This window comes from Geotrypetes seraphini, chromosome 10 (genome assembly GCF_902459505.1).
Source record: "Geotrypetes seraphini chromosome 10, aGeoSer1.1, whole genome shotgun sequence".
NCBI lineage: Eukaryota > Metazoa > Chordata > Amphibia > Gymnophiona > Dermophiidae > Geotrypetes > Geotrypetes seraphini.
The window spans coordinates 25,077,707-25,098,585 of NC_047093.1; the positions used below are offsets into that span (position 1 = coordinate 25,077,707).

General features: G+C 47.2%; 1 protein-coding gene across 7 annotated transcripts in view; it reads left to right on the forward strand.

Moving 5' to 3' along the window:
* The window catches only part of MBTD1 (mbt domain containing 1), a 131,951-nt gene extending 119,066 nt beyond the window's left edge, over nt 1-12,885 (forward strand). For all 7 annotated transcript variants that reach the window (XM_033960511.1, XM_033960510.1, XM_033960516.1 and 4 more), the window contains one exon: nt 2,043-12,885. In XM_033960511.1, coding sequence (XP_033816402.1) covers nt 2,043-2,161 — 119 coding nt within the window. In that variant the 3' untranslated portion in view covers nt 2,162-12,885. The remainder of the gene's footprint in view (nt 1-2,042) is intronic.
* The last annotated feature ends 7,994 nt before the right edge of the window (nt 12,886-20,879 follow it).

Consider the following 20,879-nt stretch of genomic DNA (forward strand, 5'->3'; position numbering starts at 1 on the left):
TTGCTCCAGATGGTTTACCTTTTAACTTGGTATTTGAAGCAATATTACCCAAGGTCTGAAGGAGCGTTAGTAGGAGAAATATGATTTGAGCTGTAGATCATGCCTTAACTGCCCACCTCCAAACTAGATAGCATACCAGCCAAAGGCTTACCGGTAGAAGGGACTTTCTCTGAGGAGTTTCATTGCTGCTTGTTGGCTGACAAATGCTCTCATATTAATGGCAAATATCATCCTTCCCATCCCAACAGTGAGCACATGAGAGTAATATAAGTGACATGATTCAGCATTATAATTTTTAGCAAAATTAAAAAAAAATCATATGGTGTTCACCAATGAAACTGAATTTTCTCATCTGTAATTGACAAATCTTAGGACTAGGACAGTGGTTCCCAAGCCTTTTTGGTTCAAGGCAACACCCTTAGTGTGTCAGTAATTTTTCACAGTACCCCTAAGTCAAAAGAAATACCCAACCTCTCTCTCACACACACACCACACACAGGTTATCTCTCTCCTTCTCTTTCCCTCTCTTTTCTCCCTCCCACCCCCTATGGTCTGGCATCTCTCTCCAATCCTCCTTCCTTTCCTTCTCTCCCTCCTCCCCCCCAATCCGGTATCTCTCCTTCCCCATAGTCTGCTGTTTTTCTCTCTGCTCTTCTCCTCTACCTTCCCTGGTCTGGCATCTGTCTCCTTCCTTCTTCCCGTCCCTCCCCCCTATTTGGTGGTTTTCTTATCTCTCCCAATCGGGTGCGGCATTTCTGTCTTCCATACACTGCAGCTTGAGATCATCAGGCTGCCTAAAACTTAAACACACTGTTTTTGGCAACCCTGGAAGCTTTCTCCTCTTCTTCCACTTCCCACAAAGGCAGAATGCTGCAGCAGAGAGAGAGCTTAACGACCGTCGAATTCAACAACCGTCGAATTCAATTTAAGCTGCCTGCAGCCCGAAGAATATAAGCTGCAGGCAGGTTTCCTGCCCGGGGAAGAGAGGTGGGGTGCCAGACTGGCAGCAGGTTTGTGTCTTCCTCTCACAGCACCCCAGTGAATTCGCCATAGCACACAGTTTAGGAAACACTGGACTAGAAAATCGCTAGCAAAATGTACTGAAAAGTAAATTGGTACAGCCCCAAATTGTTTATCCCCAAATTGTCAAAATATAACCATAATCTTCCATGTTTCACTTATAATAAAGGTCTATAAAAGCTTTTAGTCACAAAAACCCCTTGAACTATTCTTTTCTTGTTCTGTTCTATGCCTTCAACAAAAATGTTTAGGACTCAATACCCTGACAAATTATATTGAGCACTTATGGCATTTCACATGCTTAAAACAACTTAGGGCTCCTTATACAAAGCCACGGTAGCGGTTTTAACGCACGCACCAGATTAGCACGCGCTAGCCGGAAATCTACCGCCTGCTTCAAAGGAGGCGGTAGCAGCTGGCGCGTGCAGCAATTTAGCGTGCGTTAAGGCCCTAGCGCGGCGTTGTAAAAGGAGCCCTTAAACTAGCCATGATTGGTTCATAGTCATAAACGCGCGCCGACAATTGAGTGCAAGACTTCAGCGCGCCACTCTAAAAGCTTCTTTTAAAGGGCTCCGATGGGGGGGGGGGGTGAGGGGAGAACCCCTAGTTTACTTAATAGTGTTGGCGCTGCCATTGGGGATGATTTTGGAGGGTTATAATCCCCCACATTATACAGAAAACTTAACTTTTTAGCTATTTTTTTGGAAAAGTTAAGTTTTTTGTATAATACACCCCCCCAACATGGCAGCGCAAACACTAATAAATAAAGTGGGGGGGTTCCCCCCCATCGGAGCCCTTTAAAAGAAGCTTTTAGAACGGTGCGCTGAAGTCTTGCGCTCAGTTGTCCGCTCTCAATTGTCTGCTCGCGTTTGTCTCGCGCGCTTTTGTCCTGCCACTGCCATGATTTCTATATGCATGTTACCCCCCCAGTCTCTAATGTTTCTAATTAAAAATACTGTATCAAAATTCAGATTTGCAGAATATGAGATGGCTTGTTGTTTTGTTTTTTTTAATCCTTCTAGCTACGACTCTGCAAGTGAAAGAAGAGTTGCTGGACAGGGATGATTACGGTTTTTTCCAAGGCTCTTCAGATCAGGAAAGCAATGGACCTGGCAGCTACTACATCAAGCAAGAGCCATAAGGCAACTGAAAAGCCTTTTAACACGGGATGAGCCTTTGTATAACACTGACAGATTGATCACCATTAAGTCTGATAGTTGGACTGTCATGGAGACACTTGGTTAACCCCAGAAGAAATTTAAGTTTAGAGTTTTTAGGGCCTGTTGTGGGGGGTGGGGGATATTTTAGTGATAAGGTTTTTCCAGTTTATAAAGGAGATGGACATTTTTGTTGTTGTATTTGAAGTTTTTGAAAGATTTTTGTAATATTTTCAGAGTTCAGATTCATTGTGCATTCTTAAGGATGAACTTCAGACTTTTAGTAAGATTAAAATAGGATTGTGGGAAAATAGTTAAGAAAGCTATAGTTAACATGTATGAACTGTCATGACAAAAGAACCTTTTTTTGGTACAAGTTGAGAGATTTGGATCTTCATAAGCAACACCAGTCACTCCTCTAGTTTCCTTTGTTGCAAAAACATGCAACTAGCGTCTTAACTTTTGGTGCGTACAAAATTTTACAGAATTCCTAATTTATTGATATACAAAGGTTTTTTTTTTGTTTTGTTTTTTGGATTAAAGCCACCTTTTTCAGGGTTTGTCCATTGCTGTTTTTCATCCTTGAATAGTTAAGCAAATGTCTTTGGAGAGCAATGTGAAGCTGATATAGCATTCTTTTAGATGTACAGGTGCAGCTAGAGAAAAGGGGGAAATCCGATGATGATGATGATTAAATGCCATAGAACAGGAAGTGGGAAGGTGGAAAGTTCAAAAATCAACTAAATCCCACTTGTGCTCTTAAGCTGGCATAATTCCATTTGCTCAAGCACAGCACAAGGCTGAAATGCCACTAGTACCACTGGTCATGCTAGAATGAATTAGCAAACTTTCACAGTGTATGCCTGCATCTGATTGCTATTCATCCCTCACTTAGGGTCCCTTTTATTAAGCTGCATTAGGTGTTAATGTATGATTAGCGCAGCTTAAAATAGCGTATTACTGGACGCCCTCGGATCGGTATATCAAGCTATAAATAAACTTGAAACTTGTGAGAAGTGCCATTTTTGGCGTTTCACTAATCAGTGCATCTACATTACCAAACACTAACTGGGGGATGCACTAAAGTCAGCGATCGTCGCGAAACCTGTTTTCACAGCTTCAGCGACGATTGCTGATAACCAACCCGATGCACTAAATGGCCCACTGCGTGTTTTTCCCCTCGATCGCCCTTTTTCCAATCCGATCCATGCAAATTAGTAAAACCCCGTGCAAAATAGCCAAGCGATTGATGCACTAACATCGCTTGGCTATTTTGCATCAGGTTTTAGTGGCCTACACTGTAGACGTCTAAGTTCTTTAGTGAATTGCGCCTAACGGTGCCTACATCTCGCTCCAGCCCTAATCAAGCCCACTTAGGTATAAGGTGCCATTAGGCATCCTGCTGTAGAGGCAATTACGGCGCCTACCTTTTTAATGAGTTTTTAATCAGTTTTAAATGATGAGGTCAATTACCAAGCCAATTAAAGCAATTAAGCTAGGTAGCAGGGTGCCTATTGCCACATAATTTACGGCACCGATTATAGAATATGGCCCTAACTGATTAGCGCAGAATCACCATATGAGTCCTTACCGCCTGCAACATTAGTGCATGGCAATCAATGCAAAAAAATAGAAAATGTATTTATAGGCTGGAGCAAAAATGGCCTTAGCGCATGATAAAAACCTGTGCTAAGGCCACTTTTTGTTGCAGCGTAGTAAAATGAGCACCGGAATTCAACAAAATGAAAACTGTATCCCAAACACACAAAAAAAACTTCCCTTTTATCAAGCTGTGTCAGGGTTTTTTTATTGCATGCTGCAGCAGTAAAGTTCCGACGCTCTATGAGTGTCAGAGCTTTTACTGCTGCAGCCTGCAATAAAAAAAACCCCTAACACAGCTTGTTAAAGGGGGAGGGGGGAGTTAAATAAATGAAAAGGCTTTGATTCTAGAATCGGGAGCTGAGCCGGCACTGTTCCATGCTTCCACCAAACTCAGGTTTGCTATGAATCAAAAATCTACAATTTTTAAAAGATTGCCTAGATTAGAATTTGGAATTTTATTCTCCAGTGAAACGTACATAATTTAAGAATTGTTTTCATATTTTTACATCTATTTGGGTTTTGATAGGGGAGTATAATTTTCTGTGTCTGTACAGGAGACAGCTATTCCATGCTATAAACATGTGACTGAGTTTAGAATGCTTTAGCTTTTACCAGTAAGGTTCATTTGCTATACTAAAATTCTCAGGAATTAACTATGTATATTCTGTAAATGCTCCTGGTTTTCGCCTGTCACCTGCTGCTTTTTGAGTGAAAGAACTGAAACAACAATAAACCCATATTGTCCTTCCTACTTAAGGGAGGGTTGCAGGGTGTTAGTGCAGGACTCCAGGAGGCCTTTTGTGATGTATGTTTTTGTGTAACGTAAAACAACAACAAAAAAACCCACGTGTAGATAGTTTGAAAACCAGCAATTTGTTTATTTTGTACAATATAGTTCTAACTTTGGGTACAGAACATTGGTAATATGCACAGGTTTACCTCATTCTATGCAAGAGGGTTTAATGGTGTAAGGATCTGTAATTACAACTGGAAGCAAAAATTGTTAATATTTTCAGAATTTATAAACTCACTTTCAGCATCCCCACCCCGCCACACCCCAATTTGTAGCTAACATTGAATAACTTGGATCCTTTTATATATTGGATAATTTTAGTAATTGCTTGTGCAGTTAATGACCAAGGCGACAATCTGGCTGTAACATTTTACCTGTCATCACTCATAGTCTTGGTGTTTGTCAGAAATAATTATCTTGTTGGATCCAGTGCAGGCTATTTTTTTAGTCTTTATCAAGAGTTATCTCTTTCAATTCTAGTGCAATGTGTCTAGTAGTCCTAAATTCTAGGATTATACATCTGAACCCGCAAGTTGCTTGCAGAAGGATATCGCTCATCTTTCAACTTCACCTCCTTCCCAGCAGGCTTGCTCTTGTCCCCTCAGTTTTTCTTCTGCAAGCAAGTTGTTCAGATGTGTTTCTGCTCTGCGGTTTTATTATTTTCAGGTTTTTTCTCTGATGTTTTAAGTTGGAGTCTTGGTGCCCAGAGGTTTCCTCTTGTTATTACCTCTGCCTGGGAGAAGACACAGACTTGCGCTGCGGAAGTCTGCTGCTAGCAGGATCAGCCCTTGGGGACATCTGTCTAGCCAGCCTGCAGTAATATTTTTGGAGCTCGAGAGCTGTCCTCTGAGTAGCTGCTCATAGATCCCTGAGCTTGAGCACAGGCTGTTTGGCTCCTTCCCAGCTTAGCCAGGATTTATAGTGAATCGGCGACATGGTTCTCCCCCCTTCGCAGTTGAGGTTCAGTCCAACATCGGTCCGATTGGCAGCCCGAAAACCAAGTTCATAGAGCAAACCTGTGAAACAGAGTTAAAAACATAAGAAGTTGCCACCACTGGGTCAGACCAGAGTCCATCACGCCCAGCGGTCCGCTCCCGCGGCGGCCCTTCAGGTCTGTGACCTGTGAGGTGGTTCCTGACCATTTCTGTAACCTACCTCTACATCTATCTGTAACTCTCAATCCCCTCATCCTTTAGGAACCTATCTAAACCTTCCTTGAAACCCTGTAGTGTGCTCTGGCCTATCACAACCTCCATCTGCACTTCTGAGTTGAGGCAGGCAGGCACCACATGGCACAGTGAGGCTGAAAAAATTTTGGAGGTTTCTTGGGCCAGAGCTAGGGTCCCCTTCCTCCAAAACCCCTTTCCGTGTAGTTTTTGAACTTCAGGGGAGCTCTCCCCAGGCCGTTTTTGTCATGAATTTGCTGGTGGTGGCCATCTTGGATTTTAAACAATCTTTTTCTCTAAAGCCTCTATCTGTCTCAAAACCCCTCAATTTTGCTTAGAATCAATAGGTATGGTCCCCTCAGGCCTTTCTACCCCGTATCATGCCAGGTTTGTGCTGGATGGTCAGCCTAAGAGTATCCGTGTGCCGTGGGGGAGGGACAGGAGCCTTGGACTCAGTCTCGAGTCCTTCAGGGCTGGGGGATCCATAGGAGGCTCCAGGGGAAGAGGCCCTTGCCAGAGTCTCCAAAGGAGATTTAGCAAAGTGCAAATGCTTGAATGCCACAGAGTCCAGAAGGACTTTCAGGGAGTCCCTGCCGGGGTCATTGAGATCACCTGTGCAAGGCTTCACCCCAGATTCTGTGAGCCTGATATGGAATGCTTATTTAAACTGCCGAGTCCCCCAGTATCTGCTGAAGGAGTGATTGGTCCTCAGCCTATGCCACGTGCAGACGAGGACTCAGAGCTGGACCAGGGGGTCCAGTCACATCATCTAGGAGGATGGAAGGTCCAATTCCTGCCCTTATTGTCCCAGTATGCAGTTTCTCTGGCAGAGTCTAGTTCTATGCATGAGATCAGCAGACAAGAATCAGTAGTGGCCCTAAACCAGGGGGAGGACTCCACGGTGCGGCAGTTGTTAAAGCATTAACTAATTCGCTGCATGAATTGCAGATGGAATTTCCACCAGCCTCTACATCATAGTGCTCAATTGTGAGAGGCTCAGTGACTCTGACCACATTCTTTCCTCCGCATCCTGACATCGCTAAACTAGTCACTGATCACTGGAAGACTCCAGAGGAGTCCCTGCGAGTGGCCATGGCCAAGCTTTACCCCATGGCTCCGGATTTTCAACAGCTGTTCATCCAAAGGTGGATTTGCTGGTAGCATAGGTCACCAATTTGACTTCCTTGCCAGTGAAAGAGATATGATGTTGATAGATACTCAGGACCTCAAGGTACGACATGGTTTTCAAGAGGCAATCTGAAGCTCTAGCCTTAGGAATTAAAGCGGCATTTGCAGCTTTCTTTGTGGTACATGCTTGCCACATTTAGCTAGCTCGGGCCCCAACATCAGAGGAAGATGAGGACCCTCAGATGATCCTTTCTGGGGTGAATTATGTAGCAAACATTATGTATGACATCATAAGAGTCATGAGCAAGGTATCAGCCTATTACATCTCTACCCAGCGGATGCTCAGGATCAGACAGTGGGCAGGAGACTCAGCTTCTAAGGCCACCCTCATTAGGCTTCCCTTCAAGAGGCAGATGTTTTTTGGAAAGGGTCTGGACAACCTGATGGCCAGTGTTATGGATCGTTGCCCTAAGGCTTTGTAGGACAGCAGATCCTGGGTGGCTCAGGGCATGAGAATGTTTGAGGCTTTTGAAGATTCCATTCTTACGCAGGAGGCCAAACAATGCAGAGGTCCTTTCAGTGGTCACAACAGAGGTTCAGCGAGGGCAGAAGGCAGCAAAGCCTCTGGCTCTCACCCCTCTCCAGCCTGGCATCATTGCTCTCCAGAAAGAGCAATGATGCCAGGTCAGTGGCTGCAACCCCCCTCCCCCAGATAGGGGGCAGGCTGTTGACTTATTAAACGGTCTGGGCACAGATAAGTGCAGATTGTTGGGTCCTGGAGGTTATAAGATCAAGTTCTGTGGCCCCCTTCTGGACCTCTTTGTGGAGTCCCCGGGAAGCTGCAGAGACCCTCAGAGTGTGGGCAATGGTGTAAAGGCTCCTGAATCTTTGTGCCATAGAGCCAGTACTGGACAAGGGCTCTGGCAGATACTCCATATACTTCATAGTGCCAAAGAAAGGCTCAGATGACTGAAGGCCAATTCTGGACATCAAGTCGGTCAATGTTGCGCTGAAAGTACCGTGCTTCTTCATGGAGACCATTTAGTCATTGCGGCGGTGGCACCTGGGAAATTGCTTTCCTTGATTTGGTGGAGGCCTACCTCCACATTCCCATTTTTCTGGTTCACAGAAAGTACTTGCAATTCCATGTATTGGAGCAGCATTTCCAATTCTCCACTCTCCCCTTTGGCTTTGCCACGGTACCTTGCATCTTTATTATGGTGCTGGTGCTGGTAGCAGTGCACCTGTGCAAGGCAGGGATCCAAGTACACCCATATTTGGACAATTGGCTAATCTTCCGAAGAAGAGGATGAACTGGCAATCTCGAGAGTGGTCTAACACATGCAGGACTTTGGATGGATAGTCAACTTCAAAAAGGCTCACTGGGAGTTCTGTTCAACACAGTTGTAGGCCAGGTTTTTCTTTCAGAACCCACAGTCAGAGGCTCCAGAGGCAGATATCGGATCTGCTACCGAGTCCAGTTCCGATTGCATGGCATAATCTGTAGGTCCTTGGGTCAATGGCTGCAGCCATAAGGGTGATTCCTTAGACCAAGACACATATGAGACCCCTAAAAGACTGTCTTATACCACTGATCTCCTCAGACAGTCACTAAAGCAATTGCTTCTGTGGACACCAGAAGTGAACAGCTTGCATTGGTAGCTGCAGATAGCCTCCCTCTCAAAGGGCATGCCACTCTGTATATCCTCCTGGGAGATCCTAACGACTAATGCCAGCCTTTATGGTTGGGGGAAGGTTATTGCAACGGTCACCCTGTTCAGGTTCATTGGTCCCCGACCCAGCAAAAGTGGTCCCTAAATCACCTGGAACTCAGAGCCATTTGGCTGGTATTACAGGCCCTGGAGATGTCCCTGGAAAGTAAAGCAGTTGGTATTCTCGGACAATGCAACAGCAGTGGCCTACATCAACTGTCAAAGAGGAACTAGAAGCGCCCTGTTACGGCTGGAGACTCAACTCCTCTTTTGGTGGGCAGAAATTCAACTGAACACATTGTGGGAATGGAGAATGTTCAGGCAGACTATCTCAGTCGGCACACGCCTGACCCAGGAGAGTGGTTGCTATCCCCACTAGCATTCAACACCATTGTTCAGCAGTGGGGGTGCCCTTTGATGGATCTCTTGGCCTTGGCGGCAAACACAAAAGATGCATTGCTTTTACAGCTGAAGATATGAGCCTGGAAGCATAGGGTTGGACGCATTGGTCCAGCTGAAGCAGAAGGGGCTCTTGTACGTTTTTCTCCTTGGCCCATGCTAGGTTGAGTCAGGTGCAGGATTGTGAGTTAGTGGCACCCGATTGGCCCTGCAGACCATGGGCTGTGGACCTAATTCGTATACAGAGAGACAAAGATCTCAGGTTGTCAGTTCAGTGTCCCCATAAAGAATCCAGAACACTTTGGGTTTATGGCATGGCTCTCCAGTAGGCTACCCTAGTAAGGAAGGGATACTCAGAAGTGGTCATTTTCACTCTGCTTAGAGCCAAGTAGCCCTTGACAGTGGCAGTCTATGCAAAGGCCTGGAAGATTTTCCAACAGTGGTGGATAAGATCAGTGTAGAGACCTTACAAGCCCCAATCTCAGTAGGCCTGGAATTTTTGCAAGAGGGACTTGAGAAGGGCGTCAGTTGGATTGCTGAAAGTGCAGATATCAGGCCTTTCTTGTTTCCAAACTCAGGGAGGGAGAGCATCTATGGCCTCTCACCCAAATGTGACAAGATTCTTTAAAGGGGCTGTCAGATTGCTCCCTCCAGTGCATCTACCATTCCCATCCTGGAACTTTTAATACCATTTTGCAAGGTCTCAATAGGGCTCTATATGAGCCTTTACAGGAGGCTTCCCTTTTAGATCTGACAGTGTTGTTGGTAACAATTACATCAGTCAGATGAGTCTCTGAGTTACTATTACTACTACTATTTATTAGTGCTGCCTGATTCAGGGAAATTTTTTTTATCAATTTGATTCTATATGGCCTATTGAATTGATTTTTCAAATTGATTCGATTCGCTTTTCCTGCCCAATCAGGCATTTTTTTTAACATCCTAGGGTTTATTTTGTAGCCTTTCTACCCACCCCTCCCCACTTTTCCCTCTCCAACCTCATAGCAATGGGATCCTAGCTCACACTCACTGTCTTAACACCAGCTCTAGCAGGATACACATTTCAAATCTAACATATTGTAATCACAAAATAGAAAATAAAATTATTTTCTACCTTCCACTGCCATATCCAACATTTGTTTCTTTCCCACAGTCTATTATTTCTCTCTCTCTCATGCCCTGGGTCAAACATCTCTATGGACTCCTTTATGAGGAACATTTCTTTCTCTCCGTGCATTCCACCCTATATCCAACATATCTCCCTTTACCATATGCAGGATTCCTCCCTCACCCCTTTCCGCTTCTTCTCTCCCTTCCTTTCTCCCCCCATGTGCAGCATCTTGCCTCCCTTCTCACCTATTCCCCTGTGTAGTAACTTTCCATCCCTCCCAATCCCCCTATGCGGTAGTTTCCCATCCCCTTGTGCAGCAGCACCCCACTTACTCTTACACCATGAGACCTGACATATCTCCGAGGTCTCCTAAAGCGGCAGCGGATGGTCAGCAGCTGCATCGCTTTGAAAGGGCTACTTGCTGCCTGCCCCACTAGAGCTTCCCTCTGCGGCTTCATCAGTGATGCAGCAGAAGGAAGGACCCAGCGGGGTAGGTTGCGAACAGCCCATTCAGAACAATAACACTGCTGACCTCCACGGTCACTGCTTTAGGAGGCCTCGGAGGTATGTAAGGGCTCACCAGGGGGGGGGGGGGCATTCCCCTGAATCGGTGAGTACGATTTTCTTGGACATCAATTTGAATTGACAAAATCGGGCAGCACTACTATTTATTTCTATAGTGCTACCAGGCTCTCTATTGCAGGGAACCATTTCTTAAAGCAGGTCTTTCCTTGAGCGCAGTTCTGTCCTTTCTCCCAACAGTAGTCTCTGCCTTTCATATCAATCAGGAAGTCTGTTTGCCCACTTTTCAGCCTAAGGGGTCAAAGGTAAAGGACAAAATATTGCATTTGCTTGGCATCAGGAGAGTGCTTTGATACCTTGAAGTTACTAATGAGTTCCAAGTCTCTGATTGCCTTTTTGTTCTGACCAGTCATGCTAAGAAAGGCATGTCTATGTCCAAGGCCTCAATCTCAAGATGGATTAAAATGGCAATTTCCACATGGGCTGTGGTAAGCAGCTGCTAATAGCATTGAAGACACACACCACCAGAGGGCAGAGGTTCAGGTGGTCTCCTCCATTGAGATCTGTAAAGCAGCGACATCGTCTACTCTTCTTACCTTTACCAGGTTTTATAGAGTAGATGTGGCAACCAGGAAGGACGTTGCTTTTGGGTCCTCAGTATTAAAGGCAAGCTCAGAAGTCCTGCCCTAGCCTCAGGGGACTGCTTTGGTCCATCCTTAGCGTTCAGGACTACCATACACATTGCAGTAGAAAAATTAGGTTCTTATCACGCTAATCTTTTTTCTTATAGATATGTCTAGTAGTCCTGAAGCATCGCCCTGTGAGTTGGCTTCGCCTGCCTTTGGTCTTAATTTCTCTGTCTCTCAGCTAAGCTGAAAAGAAGAAAAGTTGGGGGAGGGGAGAGAATATGAGGTCTGAGTTTCTGCTTCTTAGCAGGACATGCAAGTAGCTACAAGCTCCATAAATGTTAGTTTTGTATAATTTTGATAGTTATACTTGTTTCAGATCAGAAGTATAGTTTTGGGGGGAGTTCTCCCCGTTGTCCTACTTCCGGTGATGTCTTCCATTACAGTGGTTCTTGACTGTTTTTGTACAAACTGAGGGAGCAGGAGCAAACCTGCTGGGAAGGAGGCGGAGTTGAAAGATGAGTGGTGTCATTCTGCAAGAAACTTGTAGATTGAGATGTGTAACCTTAGCGTTCAGCTACAAGAAAAAAGATTATCAAGGTAAGAACCTAATCTTTTAGTTACACATCTCAGTTTATTGAAAGCATTTGCTGTCTTGACATTTGTATTAGATTTGGTTCCTCATCAGCAAAAGTACTATCAACTAAACACAGCCCAATCCACAAGTTTTCTAATGTCCTTCACCTGCCTTTTGTTCAATTTTTTTTGCTTGTTTTAACTGTTCTCTTGTTATGTCATGAGCTGCACTGTTCAAGATAAAGGAGTCCTTGGAAGTATCACATCGGCGTTGGGGACCTCCACTGCCAGCGTTCAAAAAAAACACGACTTCAAACTTAGCACTGGGGGCGACTAAAAACACAAAAGAGGATGTATGTGTCTATTGAGCTGTATTTGCTCACTCTTTCTCTTCTCCCTGCTCTACATTACCGCTGACTTTGATATTTGGGATTTGTTTATATACAAAATCATCTTTTTCCTTGCCACATATGAGAGAGGCTGCCGCTTGTCACCTTTTAATTCAATGAATACTAACACGGGTTTCAGTTAAGTTTGTTTGGGGTTTTTGATTTTGGAGGAGGATTTGATAAATATCAATACCCTCTCCCACTGATATTTTGTACTATGGTGCTACATATTTAATTACATTGTTTTACTGTTTGGGAAGGGGATAACAAAACTGTGATTAAAATGTTTTCTTCCTTTCATTTTCCTATTTTAAAGTCACAGAAAATCATACAAAAAAAAGCATCAAGTCTCACCCCTTTTGAAGACACATAGGGGTAGGATTCAAATGAGAAGGCATGGGGTTTTTACACTATTTCTGTATGTATTTGATATATAGATATCTGTACAAACCTAATCTTTTATTTTCTTGGTCATTTGTGTGGCAGGAAGAGAGTGTGTTTACAACGTTCTCAACATATGTACATATTTAGATGGAAGATGCTCTTAAGAAATTTAATGTTACTTTGATTTTTACCAAAATTACAGATTTTGAGCATGGATATGAAAAGCATTACAATTATAACTTTGTGTACAAGATGAAAATAATTCACAAAATTTGCCTTTTTATACACAAAATAAAAAAAATCTCAAAAGAATTCTTGGTTTGCCCAATGGTTGATATTTTTATTATTATTATTTGTATTACATGTGAATGAATACACATGCTAGGAAACTGCATCTCTTAAAACATTAGAATGAAGAAATCAGATGAACCAAAATAAAGACCTTGATGCTCAAAAGCTTGTGGAAGTAAGACTAGTTATAGCCAGTCTTACTTGAGAGGGAGCTCAACCTCTGAAGCACAAAAGGGTTCTGGGTAGGGTGTGTGGCTTCTACCAATCACAGTAGTAGCCATTGCAAATCCTATGCAAATGCATTACAAAGAGCTCTTTAGTATTGAAAATATGAACATTCCTTGTAATGCACAGCAGGGAATACCCACCTATTGTGCAAAATTTTCTGGCAGGTCTGGAGCTGTTGTGTGTGTCCTGCACCTAATGTCAGAGCACAGCTGTTAGATATGGGACACACAAAACATGCACAACAGTTGTGTCCATATTGCATGTGAAACAAAGGAGAAAAATAAATTTGCTTGAGAGCTCTTACAATCGGAAACTGTACTAGGCCTGCGCACAAGAGCTGTGCCTAATAATCAGCTCTTATACACAGGCACAGTTCCTCCCCATTTCACCTGGATACTCAGCATAAATAGTGTGTATATGATTTGCATGTTATCTGTGCTGAGCATAGCACAGCGAATCAAAATCGCTCCCACCCCAGTGTTTTCTACCAGGTTGCCGGAGCTTTGTGAATCCTTCCCTAAGTAAGAGGTCCTTTTACTAAGCTGCAGTAAAAATTGGACTTAGCACATGGGAAAGGCTTACATAAGGATGCTCCAAGGTCAATTTTTCTACAGGCATAATACAAAAAGCACAGTTACTTACCGTAACAGGTGTTATCCAGGGACAGCAGGCATATATTCTCACATGTGGGTGACGTCATCTATGGAGCCCCGATGCAGAAGCATTTTCAAGCAAACTTGATTGAAGATTTAAGTTTGCTCTGCTGCTCCACGCATGCGTGCCTTCCTGCTCCACTAGGGGGCGCATCCCCTCGTGGTCTCCAGTTCACTTAACTAGCAAAGAAGCCAACCTCGGGGAGGTGGGCGGGTTGTGAGAATATATGCCTGCTGTCCCTGGATAACACCTGTTACAGTAAGTAACTGCTTTATCCCAGGACAAGCAGGCATGATATTCTAACATGTGGGTGACCTCCAAGCTAACTGAAAAGGGATGGAGGGAAGTTGGCAATTTAAGCAAATAGATTTCGCAAAACCGATTGGCCGAACCGGCCATCGCTCCTGGACAGTGAGTCCAGACAGTAGTGGGAGGTGAAAGTATGAACCGAAGATCACGTGGCAGCCTTGCAGATTTCCTTAATAGGTGTGGACCTGAGGAACGCTACGGAGGCTGCCATCGCTCGGACCTTGTGTCCCGTTACTCGACCATGCAGTGTGAGACCAGCCTGAGCGTAGCAGAAGGAGATGCAATCGGCCAACCAGTTGGACAAGGTGCGCTTGGAGACTGGGTGACCTAACTGGTTTGGGTCGAAGGACAAAAACAATTGTGGGACTTTCCGGTGTGGCTGAGTGCGTTGGAGGTAGAAGGCCAAAGCTCTCTTACAGTCAAGAGTATGGAGCGCCACCTCTCCGGGGTGAGAGTGGGGCTTGGGAAAAAACACAGGTAAGACAATGGACTGATTGAGGTGAAAATCAGACACTACTTTAGGCAAGAACTTTGGATGGGTGCGGAGTACCACCTTGTCGTGATGGAATACCATGAAGGGTGGGTCCGCTACCAGAGCCTGTAACTCACTAACCCGCCGAGCGGAAGTGAGCGCAAGCAGGAAAATTACCTTCCAAGTGAGGAATTTTGGATGGCATTTGTCTAGGGGCTCAAATGGAGGTTTCATTAGTTGAGCCAGAACCACGTTGAGGTCCCAAACCACCGGAGGGGGTTTGAGAGGAGGGTGGACATTCAGAAGGCCCTTCATGAAGCGAGAGACTAAGGGATGGAGCGAGAAGGCTTTCCCTTCCAGGGGCTGATGAAAGGCCGCAATCGCACTGAGGTGTACTCGAATGGAGTTGGTCTTTAGGCCGGAATGAGATAATTGAAGTAAATAGTCAAGGACCAGAGGGACGGGGACCGACACCGGGTCCTGGCTGTGGGAGGAGCACCAGGTTGAGAATCTGGTCCACTTTTGGGAGTAGCAGGTTCTCGTCGAGGTCTTTCTAGAGGCCTCCAATATCTCCTTGACTGATTGAGACACTGGGAGAGAAGTCAGGGGGAAAGAAACCAAGCGTTCATAAGAACATAAGAACATAAGAAATGCCATCACCGGATCAGACCTTCGGTCCATCAAGTCCGGCGATCCGCACACGCGGAGGCCCTGCCAGGTGTACACCTGTTGTAATTTATAGTCCACCATATCCTTACATGCCTCTCTTAAGGAGATATGCATCTAGTTTGCTCTTGAAGCCTAGGACGGTCGATTCCGCAATAATCTCATCTGGGAGGGCATTCCAGGTGTCAACCACTCTCTGAGTGAAGCAGAACTTCCTGACATTAGTCCTGAACCTGTCCCCCCTTAGCTTCATTACATGTCCTCTAGTCCGTGTCAAATTGGACAATGTAAATAATCTTCTCTGCTCTATTTTGTCGATTCCTTTCAGTATTTTGAAGGTCTCGATCATATCCCCACGCAATCTCCTTTTCTCAAGGGAGAATAATCCTAGTGTTATAAGTCTGTCCTCGTATTCCAGTTTTTCCATACCCTTCACCAGTTTTGTTGCTCGTCTCTGCACCCTCTCCAGCAGTTTTATATCCTTCTTTAGGTAGGGAGACCAATGTTGGACGCAGTATTCCAAGTGTGGTCTGACCATTGCCCTATAAAGCGGCATTATAACTTTCTCCGATCTACTCGAGATTCCTTTCTTTATCATGCCCAACATTCTATTTGCCTTCTTTGCCGCTGCCGCGCATTGTGCCGACGGCTTCAGGGTCCTATCTATCAGTACACCCAGGTCCTTTGATTGAAGATTGGGATGTAACAGCGAACCCTGACCCTGTGACAGTAGAGAGGGAAACAGAGGCAGAGGCAGTGGGTCTCTGACACTGAGTTGAAGTAGAAGGGAAAACCAAGGCTGGCGTGGCCAGCGAGGAGCAATCAGGATCAGGGTGGCTTGTACTGTTTTCAGGTGGACAAGCGTCCTCAGGATCAGAGGAAACGGCAAACGGCGGAAACTCGTACAGGAACCTTCCCTCCCAGTCGAGGAGGAAGGCGTCGGCCTCGAGCCGTTCCGGGGAGTACATCCGGGAGCAGAAGAGAGGCAGTTTGTGATTGTGGGGGGATGCAAACAGATCTATTTGAGGTGTCCCCCACTGTTCGAATACCTGTCGTAGGGTCTGAGAGTGCAGTGACCACTCGTATGGCTGGAGGAGGCGGCTGAGTCTGTCCGCCAGACAGTTTTGTTCTCCTTGTATGTACACCGCTCGAAGGAAGGTGTTGTTGGAGATTGCCCATTTCCAGAGGCGCAGGGCTTCCCGACAGAGGGGCCAAGACCCTGTTCCCCCTTGTTTGTTTATGTAGTACATTGCTACCTGGTTGTCGGTTCGGATGAGAACCACCCGGTCGTGGAGCAGATGTTGAAAAGCTACAGCTGCGAGATAGATGGCCCGAAGCTCTAGCACGTTGATGTGGCAGCGACGGTCCTCTGCTGACCACATCCCTTGAGTGCGTAGACCATCCAGATGGGCTCCCCAAGCGTACTCCGATGAGTCCGTGGTGAGTACCTTGTTGTGTGGGGGGGGGGCGAGGAAGAGCAAACCTTTGGAAAGATTTGAAGAGTCGGCCCACCAGCGGAGCGATCGTTGCAAGGAAGGAGTCACTGTCACGGGGCGATCGATCGAGTCCCGATCTTGACGCCATTGAGAGGCTAGGGTCCATTGAGGGATTCTCAGGTGGAGACGGGCGAATGGTGTGACGTGGACGGTGGAGGCCATGTGGCCTAGTAGAGTCATCATCTGTCGTGCTGATACCAAGGGTAGCAGTGAGATCCTTCGACTCAGATTTACTAACGCCTCTAGACGCGGAGGGGGGAGGAAGGAACGGAGGCGAACCGTGTCCAGCGTGGCCCCGATGAACTGCAGGGATTGCGAGGGGCTCAGTTGGGATTTTGGGAAGTTTACCTCGAACCCCAGACTCTGTAGGTAGATAATAGTCTGTTGGGTCGCTGAGATAACCCCTTCCCTGGACGGTGCTTTGATCAGCCAGTCGTCCAGGTAGGGGAATACCTGAAGACCCTGGGAGCGTAAGACCCTGGGAGCGTAAGGCAGCTGCGACCACCACGAGGCACTTGGTGAAGACCCGGGGTGACGATGCTAGGCCGAAGGGGAGGACTCTGTATTGTAGGTGCAGGTCCCCTACTTGGAAACGCAAGAACTTGCGGTGAGCGGGGTGCACTGGAACATGTGTGTACGCCTCCTTCAGATCGAGGGAGCAGAGCCAATCGCCTTTTTCGATCAGGGGGTAGAGGATCGGTAGGGAAAGCATCCAAAATTTTTCCCGTACCAGAAATTTGTTAAGTCGTCTCAAGTCTAATATTGGGCGTAGGTCTCCCGTTTTCTTCGGTACCAGGAAGTAACGGGAGTAGAAGCCCTTTCCCCATTGGTCGGGGGGAACCTCCTCCACTGCTCGCAGGCGAAGCAGATCTCGAGCTTCTGAGAGGAGTAGGGGTAGCAGCGTGCGGTTGGGAGGGCACTTCCCTGTCTGGAGGAATGGCTCGAAAGTTGAGAGAGTATCCTGATGAGATCACGCCAAGGACCCATGCGTCCGACGTGAGTTGTTCCCAGTGAGGGTAAAAAGCTCTGAGGCGGCCCCCGATGGGCAGGGAGCCTGGGACTCTGTCAAAAGGACGGGGATGGTTTGGTAGTTGCAGGCGGTTGGGATTTGGGTGGGGCCCGATGGTGGGCTTGCAGACGCCTTGGCGGAGGCCGGGAGTAGGCGGGAGTGGATTTTTGCGGGTAGCGGCGCGGAGGGGCCCTGAACGGCCTGGACGCGGGCGGTTTTGGCTTTTGCCGGACAAGGGAGGCAAATGAGCGTTCGTGTTCAGAGAGGCGTTTTGTAGCCGCCTCTATAGTGTCGTCAAATAGCTCTTTTCCCACGCAGGGGAGGTTAGCCAACCGGTCCTGTAAGTTGGGGTCCATGTCGACCAGGCGCAGCCAAGTTAGTCGGCGCATGGCGACAGCAAAGGCTGCCTCTCTGGAGGAGAGTTCGAAGCCATCGTAGGCCGCGTGGAATAGATGGAGGTGTAGGTTGGAGAGGGACTCTACAAGCAGGCTAAACGCTCCTTGGTGAGAGGCTGGTAAGTCATTCTCAAATGCTCTCAGTAGTCCGATGAGATGTTTGAGGTAGGATGTGAAGGTGAAAGTGTAGCTTTGCACCCTAGAGGCCATCATCGCATTTTGATATAGTCTCCTGCCGAACTTGTCCAGGGTTCGGCCTTCCTGACCTGGGGGGACCGTGGCTGAGACCCGGGAGGGGTGAGACTTTTTCAGGGACGATTCTACCAGCAGTGACTGGTGGGAGAGCTGCGGTTGTTCAAACCCCGGGTAGGGTACCGTACGGTACTTGGCCTCCATTTTGGAGGGGACGGCTGTGACCATATAGGGGGTCTCCAGGTTCCTGAAGAAAGCCTGTTGGAGTACCGGATTAGGTGGTAAACGAAGGGACTCTCTGGGCAGTGATGGCATGTCCAGCTCCGCTAGGTACTCTTTTGAGTATCTGGAGTCGAACTGGAGGTCTAAGTCCAAAGCGTGGCCCATGTCCTGGATAAAGCGAGTGAAGGATGGGCGGGATGTTCCCGAGGCCCCATGTGGGGTCGGTGAACGAGACATCCGTCGGGTGGAGAAGGACGGGGAGGCTTCCCTCGAGTATCGAGGTTCCTGCTCCGATCCACATTCCGAGACCGGGGAAGCACTGTGGAAGTGTTCCGGGGTCGGGGATCTCCGACGTCTCGAGGAGCCCCTCGTAGACGATGCTGGGGTTCGGGGTACCGATCGATGTCGAATCGGTGACCTCGACCCGGACTCCCTCAGTGAAAGCCTGGCACCTCGGACCGGAGCCCCGGTCCGAGGGGGAGTTCGGAGGATGCGCGGGTTGGAGAGTGATAACTCCGCCACCCTGAGCGGTCCCGTACGAGGTGTAGGGGAATGGCCTCGTAGAGTGGGGGAACCCCGGGCCTTCTTGGAGGTACGGCGGTTCGAGGTTTCTGTCGGTTTAGCCCGACGTTTTGCCCTGTGGCGGTCTGTGGGGGGAGAGCGCCTCGGGTGCCTCGGCGAGGAGTCCGAGGAGGATGAGATGCGGCGAAGTTTGCGCACTTTTCTCCGAGGTGGCTCGACGCGAGGCTCAGGCTGGTCTGGCACATGCGGGGTCGAGGTCGAGGCCGGTTGTAGATGGGCCATTGCAGCGGACAGCTCCGACGAGATCATTGCTCGGAGTAGGTCCTGGAAGACGGGCACGGACAGCATCGAAGGCATGTCCCCTGCCTCGGTGCACTCCACCGGGGGCGACCTCGTATCAGAGTATTCCCGTGTGGTGGAGGCACGGCCCGAAGGCTTGGAGGGCTTCGCCGGGGCTGTAAGCATGGGACTTCCGCCATGCGTCGCCGGTGTCCCCGAGGTTGGTTTCTTCGCTGGTACAGAACCTGAAATGGGAAGAGGGGACTTACCCGGAGCCGAGGCTTTCTGTTGTCCCAAGGACTTTGGAGTCTAGTCTCGAGGCGATGCCGAGGTATTCAGGGCCGAGGTCAAGGCCGGGGCCGAGGCCGACCTCGAGGTCGAGGTAGAGAGTTGGTCTGGGGCGAAGAGATCCGCCATGCGGGCTTTCCTTCGACGGAGGGCCCAATTCTGGAAAGTAGCGCACTGGGGGCAGGAGTCAGTTGGATGAGCGGCCCCCAGGCAAAGGATGCACCGGCGATGCGGGTCTGTGATGGAAAGAAGCCGCTCGCACCGGGTGCACTTTTTAAAGCCAGTCAAAGGCCGGGACATAGAATCGAAAGTGGCCGCGGCTCGAGTAGCCACGCGGCCACGGGGACCCGGAAGCCTCCGGGTCGGTCAAAACAAAGCAGGAATCAAATTGAAGAAGAAGAATTTCGCGCACAGCAACTTAAACGAGGAAAAACAAGAAAAATCGCAGTGCTAGAAGGCAGTTGGGAAAATTTTGAACTGGAGACCACGAGGGGATGCGCCCCCTAGTGGAGCAGGAAGGCACGCATGCGTGGAGCAGCAGAGCAAACTTAAATCTTCAATCAAGTTTGCTTGAAAATGCTTCCGCATCGGGTCTCCGTAGATGACGTCACCCACATGTGAGAATATCATGCCTGCTTGTCCTGGGATAAAAAGCATTTTTAATGTCCATGTGCAAATGTTGCCATTAGTGCATGGTCATTTTTTTTAAATTATTTGTGTGAGCACTTATTACCACTCACCGTGCACGTAAGTAAGGGCTCCTTCATTAGCTGCATGGTAACCATATAACGTGGTAATATAGATGCATTAAGAGAAAAACAAAGAAAAATCCAACAGGTCTGCAGTGAAGGGAGAGCACCAAAAACAAAAAGAAACGGCAGAAGGGAATATACAGGATACAAAGTCAAAATATTAAAATCCAAAAAATGGTTCTCATATACATGGAAAACTGACCCAACAAGGTCCATGTTTTGGAGAAACACTCCTTCAGGGGTTCAAATTGTCCTGTGCTTCACTAATAGAGAACCGTGTGGAATATAACAATGTTGTATAAAAATCCTTAATTCATGAATTAAAAGGCAAAACTCTCAGACTGGCGCTCAGTGTTCACACCTTGTTGGGTCTGTTCTCCATGTATATGAGCCATTTTTTTTGGATTTTAATATTTTATTGACTTTTATTCAAAGTTCCTGTACCTTGAACATTCCCCTCTGCAGTTTTTAATGCACTAAGTGAAACTCTATAGGCGGTACCTAATTTAACAACAAAAC